The 11,726-nt window shown below is 42.6% G+C and overlaps 1 protein-coding gene across 1 annotated transcript in view; it reads left to right on the plus strand.

The window, feature by feature from the left end:
- CRADD (CASP2 and RIPK1 domain containing adaptor with death domain) overlaps window positions 1-11,502 on the plus strand; it is a 190,464-nt gene extending 178,962 nt beyond the window's left edge. Inside the window, exon 3 of the mRNA XM_069584195.1 lies at window positions 10,806-11,502. Coding sequence (XP_069440296.1) covers window positions 10,806-11,107 — 302 coding nt within the window. The 3' untranslated portion in view covers window positions 11,108-11,502. The remainder of the gene's footprint in view (window positions 1-10,805) is intronic.
- Window positions 11,503-11,726: the final 224 nt, after the last annotated feature.

Raw genomic sequence — 11,726 nt, forward strand, 5'->3', positions numbered from 1 at the left:
TTATTTCTTAAATTTCTGCATTTGAGCATCTCTTTATATATTTGCTTTTGCATTTCCTCTAATTCGAATCACCCGGCCATTTCTTTGTCCTTTTACCTTTGGAGGATCTTATGTTTTTTCCTATGGTTTCAGGAGTACCTTATAAATCCAGAAATTATGTCCCCTTTGCTTTTAGACATTAATAGATGTCTTTTCCGATTCTGCTCTGTCAACTTGAATCATAATCTCCTTTGATGTAAAAGGTTCATCTGATCATCTTTGGGGTATTCACTTAAAAAGTCACTTCCAGTGTGGGAGAGGGATAAATTAGGAGCTTGGGATTAGCATATACACACTGCTAAGTCGCTGCTAAGTCGCTTCAGTTGTGTCTGACTCTGCGAACCCATGGACAGCAGCCCACCAGGCTCCCCCATCCCTGGGATTCTCCAGGCAAGAACACTGGAGTGGGTTGCCATTTCCTTCTCCAGTGCATGAAAGTGAAAAGTGAAAGTGAAGTCGTTTAGTCGCGACTAAAGTCCCGACTCCTAGTGACCCCATGGACTGCAGCCTACCAGGCTCCTCTGCCCATGGGATTTTCCAGGCAAGAGCACTGGAGTGGGTTGCCATTGCCTTCTCCACTACACACTACACTATATTAACTAGAGAACCAACAAGGACCTATTGTATAGCACAAGAAACTATATTCAATGTTTTGTAATAACCTATGAGGGAAGAGAATCTGAAAAAGAATCCACACACACACATACAAAACTGAAGCAGTGTGCTGTACACCTGAATTAACACAACACTGTAGATTAAGTGCACTTCAATTTTTAAAAAATAATACATTTTTTTCCTTAAACTCAAAAAAAAGACCCATTTCCACCACAGGTCATAAAGATACTCCAATGTTATTTTCCATTAAGTGTATACTTCTGCCTTTTATGTTTGGGCCTTTTATCCACATGGACTCTGTCACTGTTTATGGTGTGATATAAAAGTCCAGTTTCTTTTTATGTAGAATTAGGTAGTTTTCCCCAGTTTGGAGAAAGCCTCTCCTTACCCCATTATGAAATTTTAATTGTAATTATAAGCATTCTCATCTTTATGTCATAATAATGTCTTCTCAGCCATCACAAAAATAACTCTCCATTTATTCAAATCTTGCTTTACATCTTTTAATAAAGGCTTAAAAATTTCCCCACAGAGGTCTTATGTGATCTTTGCTAATTTAACTCTAGATTCTTTGTAGTTTTCATGCTTATTTTCTTTTGTATTTGATTATTGCTATAATGTAGAAATGCTGTTTTGTTGATTTTTGTTTTGAGTTGATCTTGTATCTGACAATTTTGCCCAACCCTCTTATTCTAATGAATTGTCTATTGATACAGGCCTTTTTCTACTTATTAGGTCATATAGTCTGAAAATGCTTCCCTTCAAGTGCTAATACATAATTTCTTTGTCTTTATTTATAGCATTGGACAGGACTGTCTACTACTGTATTCAATAGTAATATAGTAGTTCTAGTGGGCATATTTCTTCCCATTCTTAGAGGGGATACATTTTAAAGTTCATTAAATCAAATGCTTATTGAAGGTTTTTATAATTTTATTAAGTTTTAAAGACTGCTCATATTTCTAGTTTTTGAAGAAAATAAGTTAAATGATAAATAAGTATCAAATTTCATCAAATCTCTTTTTTTCATCTATTAAAATAATGAATTTTCCTTTTGGTTGTTGATATGTTGAATTAATTGGTAAATTTTATGATGTTGAGATTATTATAATCCTGAGATAAATTCTACTCGTTTACAATATATTCTTTTAAATATTTGTTAAACCTGTTAAAAAAGCTTCTCTTCAGTAACTCTTTTAATTTTTATTTATTTACTTATTTTATTCCTGGCTGTGCTGGGTCTGTGTTGCTACGCAGGCTCTGCTCTCGTTGTGGTGAGTGAGGGCCACCCTCCAGGTGCAGGGTGTGGGCCTCTCACTGCAGTGGCCCCTCTTGTGAACCATGGGTGCTAGGGCTTGCAGACTTCAGTACGTGCAGCACGTGGGCTCAGTAGCTGTGGCGCACAGGCCCAGCTGCTCCGCAGCACGTGGGATCCTCCTGGACTGAGGGATCCAACCTGTGTTTCCTGCATTGGCTGGCGTGTTCTTCACCACTGAGTCACCAGGCACCCCTGTTTTAAAATATATTTTAAAAAACTCAAATAATTACTATTTAGGATTTTCACATCTAAAATTATAACTGAAGTGAGCCTCTGATTTTTCTTTTTTCTCCTTGTTGCTTGGGATAAAAAGTACAGGAGTCTAATAAGATGGACTACATAGTTTTCATTCTTTTTGTATTTTCTGGAACAACTTACATGAGATAGGAAATGAAATGTTCCATGAATGGTTGATACAACCAATGTATAAAACCACTGGAGCCCAGGGCTCTTTTGATTACCACTTCGGTGTGTTGGAAACTTTGGTTTATTCAAGTTTTCTATTTTGTTCTATACCAGCTTTGGTGTTTTATGTATTCCTAGTAATATATCACCTCATCTACATTTTAAGGATTTATTAATATACTTGTAAGTGTTTATAGATCATTGCTCAGCAATTTTCAAATTCCTCTCACCCCATGAGATGATTTAATTCCTTTCCTGTTGGCTTTGCTCTTGGCCACATGTCTTGCTTTGGTCCATGGAACATTAGTAGATTTGACCTGAGCAGAGGCCTTATATGTCCTTGAGGCAGGGTTTTTAGCCTTTTCTCCTAAAAAGTGGCTATACTAGAAGGGCACAGTCTCTTAGCTCAACTTTTTTTTTTTTTTTTCCCGGTCCAGCAAACCTGAAGCATATGGCACTTCCATCAGTGAGTTAAGGAGTGTGGTATGTATCACCAGCTCTCCAAAGAAATGTGTATGGTTTTTCAAAGTACTACCCCATTTGCAACTGAGTCACTTTATAAAGCACTCATATGTGCTTACAAAACCGCCAGCTGTACCTCCAAATAACAGGTTTAAAAGGGAGTTCTGTAGCTATATCCTTTGCAGTAATTCTAGACCCCGGGCTGCGGCTTCATCTGACTTTTCCAGCAGCCATTTGCATGTCTGCCACGCCTCTCCCTTACTCCACGGCCTTCAGCCTTTGAACTGTGCTTCTGAACTCTGTGTAGGTCCTCTTCTCAGGTCACTGTTAAGGTGGCCACGTGTATGCAGGGTACAAAGCAGAGGTCAACCGGGCAGGACACTGGGCCTGTGGACTTTAGCCAGGGTAGAGCAGAGAGTGCTGTCTGCACAGAGGTTTCGAGGTGGTGACTGTTTTCTGTAACAAGTCAGAAACACGTAGCTATTAGAGAAGGTGGGTTGGAAACTTGACTTGGATAACCTTTTGATTTTAAGAATGTCATCAGTTACTGGAAAAGTATACGTTAAGTTCCATATTGTGCTCAGCAAGGGGCTAAAGCTTGTAAAGGAAAGACACAGACGTAGGAAACATGGTCTCTGCCCATAACGAGCTTGAGAGACAGTGATGTCATATAAGAAACAAAAATGCTGTGTGGAAGTGTTTAAGATTTAAGCCCAGAGCAGCTATTAGCCACAAGTGTGGGAAGAAGAGATAGTTGTAGAGAAGGGGAATCACCACGTACATCTCATTCATGTCATCACCACAGAGTTGGAGGGTGGAGGGGAGGTGGGGGGTAGGTGGGCAGATGGCGGTGGTGAGTACTGGAGGTGTTCATCCCTTCAGATGGATTTTCATCCTGGTAGATGGGTTTGTCAACAAATGATATTTCTTTTGAAACAGGTGAGTTTTAACTTCAGCAAGAACGGGATTAAAGGATTGCATGAAAGAGACAGGATCTATGTAAGGGAGAACAGTTGTCAGTATAAAAGGAGTTACCTGCCTGCTTAGGATTTTTTTCTTTTTTTTAAAGGATGGACATTCTTCTGTCCCTGGTATCTGGTGGTTCTTAACCAGGGGTAGTACTGCCTCGCTCCAGGGCACGTGGACATGTGTGCTCGGGCTGGGGTGGGGATGTTACTGACACTTAGTAGGTGTAGGCCAGGGGTGCGCCAGACCCTGCTTTGCACTGGGGACAGCCCCGCAGGATGGATTGTCCTGCCTGAGATGCCAGTAGCTCACTTGTTGAGAAACACTGGACTTCCCAAGCTTCAGTCATTTCTGTTCTACTTGTACAATTCCTGCCTTATTTTTGTATCGCCTGTATTGCTAATTTAATGCTGTTATTTAAATCTACTTTTTATTTTTTAAACTTATGTGGGTTTTTTTTTTTTTTTGGTCTGTTTACTTTTTGGTCATTCTACGTCTGCTTTTTAATTTACTTACCTTAATCCTTGCAATCATGGGTTTGAAATACTATTTGTACTTTTCTAACCATGTTCAGACAGACACATGGCTGTTCTAATACAGAATGTTCCCCTGTGTACCCCCCGGCATCATCTTGCCCACCACCAGTGGTGTGCACATCAAGCATCGCGGAACAGTGGCCAGATGGTCACAGTGGATTAATTTCTAGCTTGACCTGATTTGATGTAGTATGTCCTTGGGAGTTGACACTACCGCCTTAGGGCTCTCATTTTTAATTAACCTCATATTCAGCAGAATTCATGAGCTGGAAGGGCTTCATGAGGATACTTTTCCAGACAGAGGTCAGATGACCCAAACAGCTGTTACTCTGTGTGTGTGTGTGTGTGTGTGTGTGTGTGTGTGTGTGTGTGTGTGTGTGTGAGAGAGAGAGAGAGATCTCCTTAGAAGGGCTTGATTTGCTCTTGGCTGGGTCATGCCTGTGTGCCAGTTATCTGTGCTCAAGCCTGTGTCTGCAGGCTGCTGGCCATCTCCCAGTTCTGTGGCAGTATTCACAAGGGATATGTGACCCTGAGAGTGTAGAGGGGCAGAGCACATACTGCCCTCACTTCCACATCATTGGCTCGGAGCATATGTTGCATGAACAGCTGGCCAAGAGTCAGAATGACGACAGAGTGCAGCAGAATCACACATGTTCCCACCCAGCACCCATTGAACTGCCCCCCAAAGAAGTTCAGAATAAAAGCAGAGCCCAGCAAACAAGAAAGCCGATCACAGCTTTATGCCGAGCACTTTGGGAAGTGACCGGCAAAGAAGGAAACCTCCCATCCTGACCCCTCAGGAGCGATGCTGGAAAAGGAAGGTGAGGGGCCGGTAGCCTGAGGGTTCCCAGTCATACAGGTCAGTTGGAAAGAAGCTGTCTGAGGAGGGTGGGCAGCCTCAGTGATGTCAGGCAACACCCTCTTCAGAGGCAGGAAGGCAACTCAAAGCAAGCTCTCACCCCAGTTACGGGAAGGAGATCACAGAAGTGAATGCACCTCAGCAGAGCAGGCTCTGGTATAAGACATTTAACTGGCTTTCAAAAGAGAGAGCAGGCCTTCCCTGGTGGGACAGTGGTTAAGAATGCACCTTGCCTTTCAGGGGGACACTGGTTCGCTCCCTGGTCTGGGAAGATCCCACATGCCCTGGCGCAGGCAAGCCCGTGCACTGCCACTAGTGGGCCCACGCGTCCGAGAGCCCTTGACCCCCACGCAAGAGAAGTCACTGCAGTGAGAGGCCCGTGCACCACACTAGAGAGCAGCCCCTGGTCGCTGCAGTGGGAGAGAGCCGATGCACAGCAACAAAGACCCACTGTAGCCAAGAGAAAGTGCTGGTACATACACACAGTGGAATATTGCTCAGCTATTAAAAAGAACACATTTGAATTGGTTCTAATGAGGTGGATGAAACCGGAGCCTATTATACAAAGTGAAGTCAGAAAGGAAAACACCAGTACAGTATGTTAATGCACATATATGGAATTTAGAAAGATGGTAACGATGACCCTATATGTGAGACAGCAAAAGAGACGCAGATATAAAGAACAGTCTTTTGTACTCTGTGGGAGAAGGCGAGGGTGGGATGATTTGAGAGAATATGTTGAAACATGTATATGATCAGAGGTGAAATAGATCCCCAGTCCAGGTTCCATGCATGACACGGGGCACTCAAAGCCGGTGCACTGGGACAGCCAGAGGGATGGGAAGGGGAGGGAGGTGGGAAGGGGGGGTTCAGGATGGGGGACACACATACACCTGTGGCTGATTCATGTCTGTGTATGGCAAAACCCACCACAATATTGTAGAGTAATTAGCCTCCAATTAAATTAATTAAACAAAAAAGAAAACCAACCAAACAAAAATCAGTGCATAGCACCTCCAGCAAAAGCTGGCCCTGTTGGTCCTACCCCTCCTTCATGACAGAGGCAATCTCAGAGTGTAACCCCCTGTGAGTGAACAGGCTGTCAAGGATACATCAACTTACTGTAGGAGACCACACAGAAGTTCTGAGCAGAGATACCCACATCAGGTATGAACAAGATGAGTCTAAGTGTTGTGAAAACGCTGCCTGCAAGAGGGGAATGAAAGACAGGAACACGACTTGCGAAAAATAAATGTGCAACCAGTCTGGTCTGGGAGAAAACCGAGTCCAAGAAAACTCAATCTCACAACCACTTCATGCTATAGAAGAGCTCAGTGTCAATTCGGTAGAAATAAAAATTCAGTGTTATGATTAAACAAGATTCTTTTCATGTTTTATTTTTAAATGTAGAATATACAACTTGCTAGCTTTTCCATTTTCAAGTGTGCAGTTCAGTGGTTAAGTACATCCGTGTTGTTATGCAACAGACCTCCAGACCTCTTTTCTTCTTGCAACTCAGAAACTCTGTCCCCATTAAATAGCAGCTCCTCATTCGCCCCTCCCAAGACCCTGGCAACCATCATTCTTTCTGTCCCACCAAATTTGACTATTCTAAGTACCTCATGTGAGTGAAATCATGGTGTAGTTGTCTCTTTTGTGACTGATTTATTCCAGCTAGGATAATGTCCTTAAGAATCATCCATTTTGCAGCATGAGCCAGACTTTTTTTTTTCCTTTTTCATGTTGAATAATATTCTGATGTGTAATATGCCACTTTTTATTTATCTGTTTACCCCTCGATAGATACCTGAGTGGCTTCCACTTTCTGGCTGTTGTGAACAGTGCTGCTATGAAGATGGATGTACAAATACCTCTTTAAATCACTGCTTTCAATTCTTTTGGGTATATAAGCCAGAATTAGAGTTGCTGGATCATAATTTCATGTTTAATTTTTTGAGGAACTGTTTTCCATAGCAGCTGCACCATTTTACATTTCCACCAAGAACACAGAAGGGTTCCAGGTTTCACACGTCCTCACCAGCACTTTTTTTTTTTTTTCTGATAGAAGCCATCCTAATGGGTGTGCAGTGGAAAGGGATTTTTAAAGATTGAAGGGCCAAGAATAATTGGCAGCAGAAATATGATACAAGATTTGAACCAAAAGGAAAAAAATACAGAATAGCCCCTTCAGTTCAGTTCAGTTCAGTTCAGTTCAGTCATGTCTTTGCGACACCACGAATTGCAGCATGCCAGGCTTCCCTGTCCATCACCAACTCCCGGAGCTCACTCAGACTTGCGTCCATTAAGTCAGTGATGCCATCCAGCCATCTCATCCTCTGTCGTCCCCTTCTCCTCCTGCCCCCAATCCCTCCCAGCATCAGAGTCTTTTCCAATGAGTCAACTCTTCGCATGAGGTGGCCAAAGTACTGGAGCTTCAGCTTCAGCATCATTCCTTCCAAAGAAATCCCAGGGCTGATCTCCTTCAGAATGGTCTGGTTGGATCTCCTTGCAGTCCAAGGGACTCTCAAGAGTCCTCTCCAACACCACAGCTCAAAAGCATCAATTCGTCAGTGCTCAGCCTTCTTCACCATCCAGCTCTCCGTTCTTAGTGGTAGTCAAATGAATGGTGTAGTGGAAAGGCATGAGGTGATCACTGGAAGGGAGTTGAAATGATAAGAGAAAATGATAGCTTTGGAAGGTAGGCAAAACCACCCAGCATAAGGAATATAAAAAAATAATGCAAAGATACAACTCAGAAAGATATTTTTGAAAAGAAGGACGAACTAAATCTTTGGTCAGAAGGCCATGCCACATATAGAGTGACCAAGATAAACTCTGGTCTAAAGTTTCAATATTGCAGACTCCAGAGAGAAAGAGCAGGTCATACCAAAAGGGGGATGATGAAGTTAGTATCAGAATTCTCCATACCAGCATTCTCTACCGTAAAATATGAGCAAGTTCTACAACTGTAAGAGAAATAAAATTATTTAAACAATATAAAATTATATTCATAATTTAAAATATAATATGACATTGTTTTTATAAATATTGTTCTTGTTCAACAGTGAAGGCACTCAGCAGATAGTCTTGATCTGAAAGAACTCAAGGAATATCGTAACCGTGAACCTTTCTTGGAAAAAAACCACCCTATGAAGAAGAGACTGATCAAATGAGATTCAAATCAAAATAACAGACTCAAGAGCAGAAAAGCTGTGTTAAAAAAACAACAACAACAATAAAAAACGCTAGTGAACATTCAAACCATTATAATGTAGTTTTAAGACTAATCAGTGGGGGAAAATTATTATTACAGAAGCATTTGCATGTTTTACATCCAACAAAATAAAAATTATAGAAGCAGCAAAAACCAAGAGGTATGAGAAAAAAGAGAGAGAATATAAATGTTCATTATACAGCATTAATGTGGAAACATGTTGTTTACCTGTTAAATTTTCATTAATTTTTTTCTCAGCATTAAATATTTTGTGTATTTGTGTTTTTTGTTATTTGTTTTTTTTTTAAAAAAACATTTAGTTGTAAATACAAAAGTCATTTAGTTCCACCTCTGCTGGTTTTCCTTGTTATATTCAAGCAAAATGAAGTAACTCTTATTGGAAAAGACCGTTATATTCTCCTTCTCATAGTATACACACATAAAGAGATGTCCGGAATGATGTTCACGAACTGTCAATAAGATGGTAGGGTAGTGCAAATTTTGTTTTCTTCTTTGTATTTTTTTGTATGTTTGAGTTTTAAAATGAGCCCATATTTTTATAAAAGCCATAAAAGTGCCAGTGTTAGTATAAGATATTGCTCAGTAGTATCGTTATTCTAATTTGCTTCTCAGTCATTAAAAAAAAAAAAAAGCAGTCTTGACAGACACCAGAAAGAGTCCTTGACAATATTTTTGCAACTTGTGCCTAAGCTTTTGGCAACTGCCTAGAGACCAAAGGTACATTCCATGGAAGATATCAACTATTCTAACAGGATGCCTCTTGCCTTCTCATTGAATTCATAAATCAAAACAGTGAGCTGTGAGTGTGAAGTGGGATTGACCTGAATTCCTGGAATGCTCGTGATAGAAAGTGTAGTTGCTATCATATGGAAATCTGAGCTTCAGTCCTGTTCTAACCCATAACTGGCACCATCCTTTTGGATGTTGGGAGTGTGTCTCAACCTCTGCCCTTTGCTACAGGGACTGCCTTTCACCTGCCACGTTCCATTGCCTCAGGGCCTTCGCATATGCCTTACCCATTGCATAGGGTACCCTCCTTTCCTTTCTCTTCACTGGGCTCCTTCTCCTCATGCTCAGGACTTAGCTTTTAATCTCCTTCTTCTGGAAGGCCTTCTGTATAACTAGTGGCACCTTTCAGCACATCTGTAGCCACTCACCTGGTGTTAGACTTCCTCAGCAGACTGGCCTTGGGGAGACAGGGCTCCCGTTTAGGAACTGCACTGTCAGGTTCTGCCATTGCTGTCGGCAGCTCATGCTTGCTCAGCCAGGTGGTCATTCTCCCGTGATCTGTGCTGCTCCCTCATGGCCTTTTATTTCTTGCTTCGGGCCTTTCTTAGCTCATGCTTCTGTAGCAACTGTCACTTTTCTCGGAGGTGTTCAAGTTGGTCAGGAGAGACTAGCTGTTCTGTACAGCCCGTTACCCTCTAGCAAATTACCCTCTAGCACTGGCCATTCCTACAGGACGCAACACCACAGGCCAGTTCCAGAGGGAGGAGGGCCACAAAGGCATCCTTAGGTGCCCCCAGAAGCTTCAGCTTGGCCTCCCTAGTAAAGGAGATGAAAGTGAAAAATGCGTGTTACAAGGTATGTGTGTTAGTTGCTCAGTCGTGTCCAACTCTTTGTAACCCCATGGACCATAGCCTGCCAGTCTCCTCTGCCCATGGAGTTCTCCTGGCAATAATACTGGAGTGGGTTGCCATTCCCTTCTCCAGGGGATCTTCCCCACCCAGGGATTGAACCTGGGTCTGCTCTATTGCAGGCAGATTCTTTAACATCTGAGCAGTACCCACAGTGTAATCCTAAATGTATGTTTTATGCATAAAAGACTGAAAATAAAGTAAAAATAAAAAAAATTTTTTTAAAAAGACTGAAAAGAAATAGACCGAAGTATTTTGAATGGGTGTTTCTCTGATGGGATTTCAGGTTATTTTTATTTTCTTGTTTTCACATTTTCTGTAATAAACCTATCCCTAGGTGCTAAGTGCTTCTTAAGCCCCTGCATATGGCTTTTTGCTGAGCAGCCCCTGTAAAGACTAAAAGTTGGCCCCTGACGCTTGGGATGTGTGTTATCATTTCTGCCTGGCCCTGCCCGTCTGATGTGTTTGGGCTTCCCTGGTGGCTCAGACAGTAAAGAATCTGCCTGCAGTGCAGAAGACCTGGGTTCAATCCCTGGGTTGGGAAGATCCCCTGGAGAAGGGAATGGTTACCCACTCCAGTGTTCTTGCCTGGAGAAACCCATGGACAGAGGAGCCTGGCGGGCTCTAGTCCATGGGGTCACGTAGAGTCAGACACAATTGAGCATCTAACCCTTTTTTCACAGTCTAATATGTTGCCTCCCTCTCTTCACCATGGTGTCTTTCTCCTCCCCAGATGACCGGATGGCTGGAATCCCCCCGCACATCCTGCACAGCTCCCCGTCCGACCGGCAGATCAACCAGCTGGCCCTGAGGCTGGGCCCCGAGTGGGAGCCTGTGGTGCTGTCTCTGGGGCTATCCCAGACAGACATCTACCGCTGTAAGGCCAACCATCCCCACAACGTGCAGTCCCAGGTGGTGGAGGCCTTCGTGCGCTGGAGGCAGCGCTTCGGGAAGGAGGCCACCTTCCAGAGCCTGCACAGGGGCCTCCAGGCAGTGGACGTGGACCCCTCGGTGCTCCAGCACATGTTGGAATGACTGGGCCCTCGTCCATGCTTGGGGCTAGTCACATGGCTGAATCGAGACTCTCACCAGGGCAGGTAGATTTGGGGGTGGGGTTGTTTCTTTGTCATGGTGATTTTTAGATGAGAGGAAATAGTGGAATTTGCACTTGACGTTAGTTGACAAGCGGGATTACTCAGGAGGTTTGCCGGAATGAATTGACAGTTGACTTTCTAATTGCTCAAATACTGCATTTTTTGAATTGTGCAGGGTTTAATTGTGTGGTTGCCTTTTAATAGACTGGTGAGTCCTACTCGTTAAAAAAAAAAATACAGGTATTCTGTGTATAAATCACCCACTTTTATGTTGCCTGGGAACTCTACAGTGGACTTAACTATTAATGATGACAATAATAAAAACAAATTGCTGTATATAATGTAGCCCTTTCATGAGAAAGTATTGCTTTTTTTCCCCCTTTCATTCTTGTATTGCCTAGATTTAGGGTATAAAATTACGGTAGTTGTGTCTTTGGAACAGAATTGATAGTAACAGTGGAATAGTTACTTGCTCTAGTCAGGATGAATAGCTCAGGCAGGGTGTCTGCATTGAAGTTAAGACACTAAAGCTCCCTGCAAAGACCAGTTCAAGTACCAGC

This window comes from Ovis canadensis, chromosome 3 (genome assembly GCF_042477335.2).
Source record: "Ovis canadensis isolate MfBH-ARS-UI-01 breed Bighorn chromosome 3, ARS-UI_OviCan_v2, whole genome shotgun sequence".
Taxonomy (NCBI): Eukaryota; Metazoa; Chordata; class Mammalia; order Artiodactyla; family Bovidae; genus Ovis; species Ovis canadensis.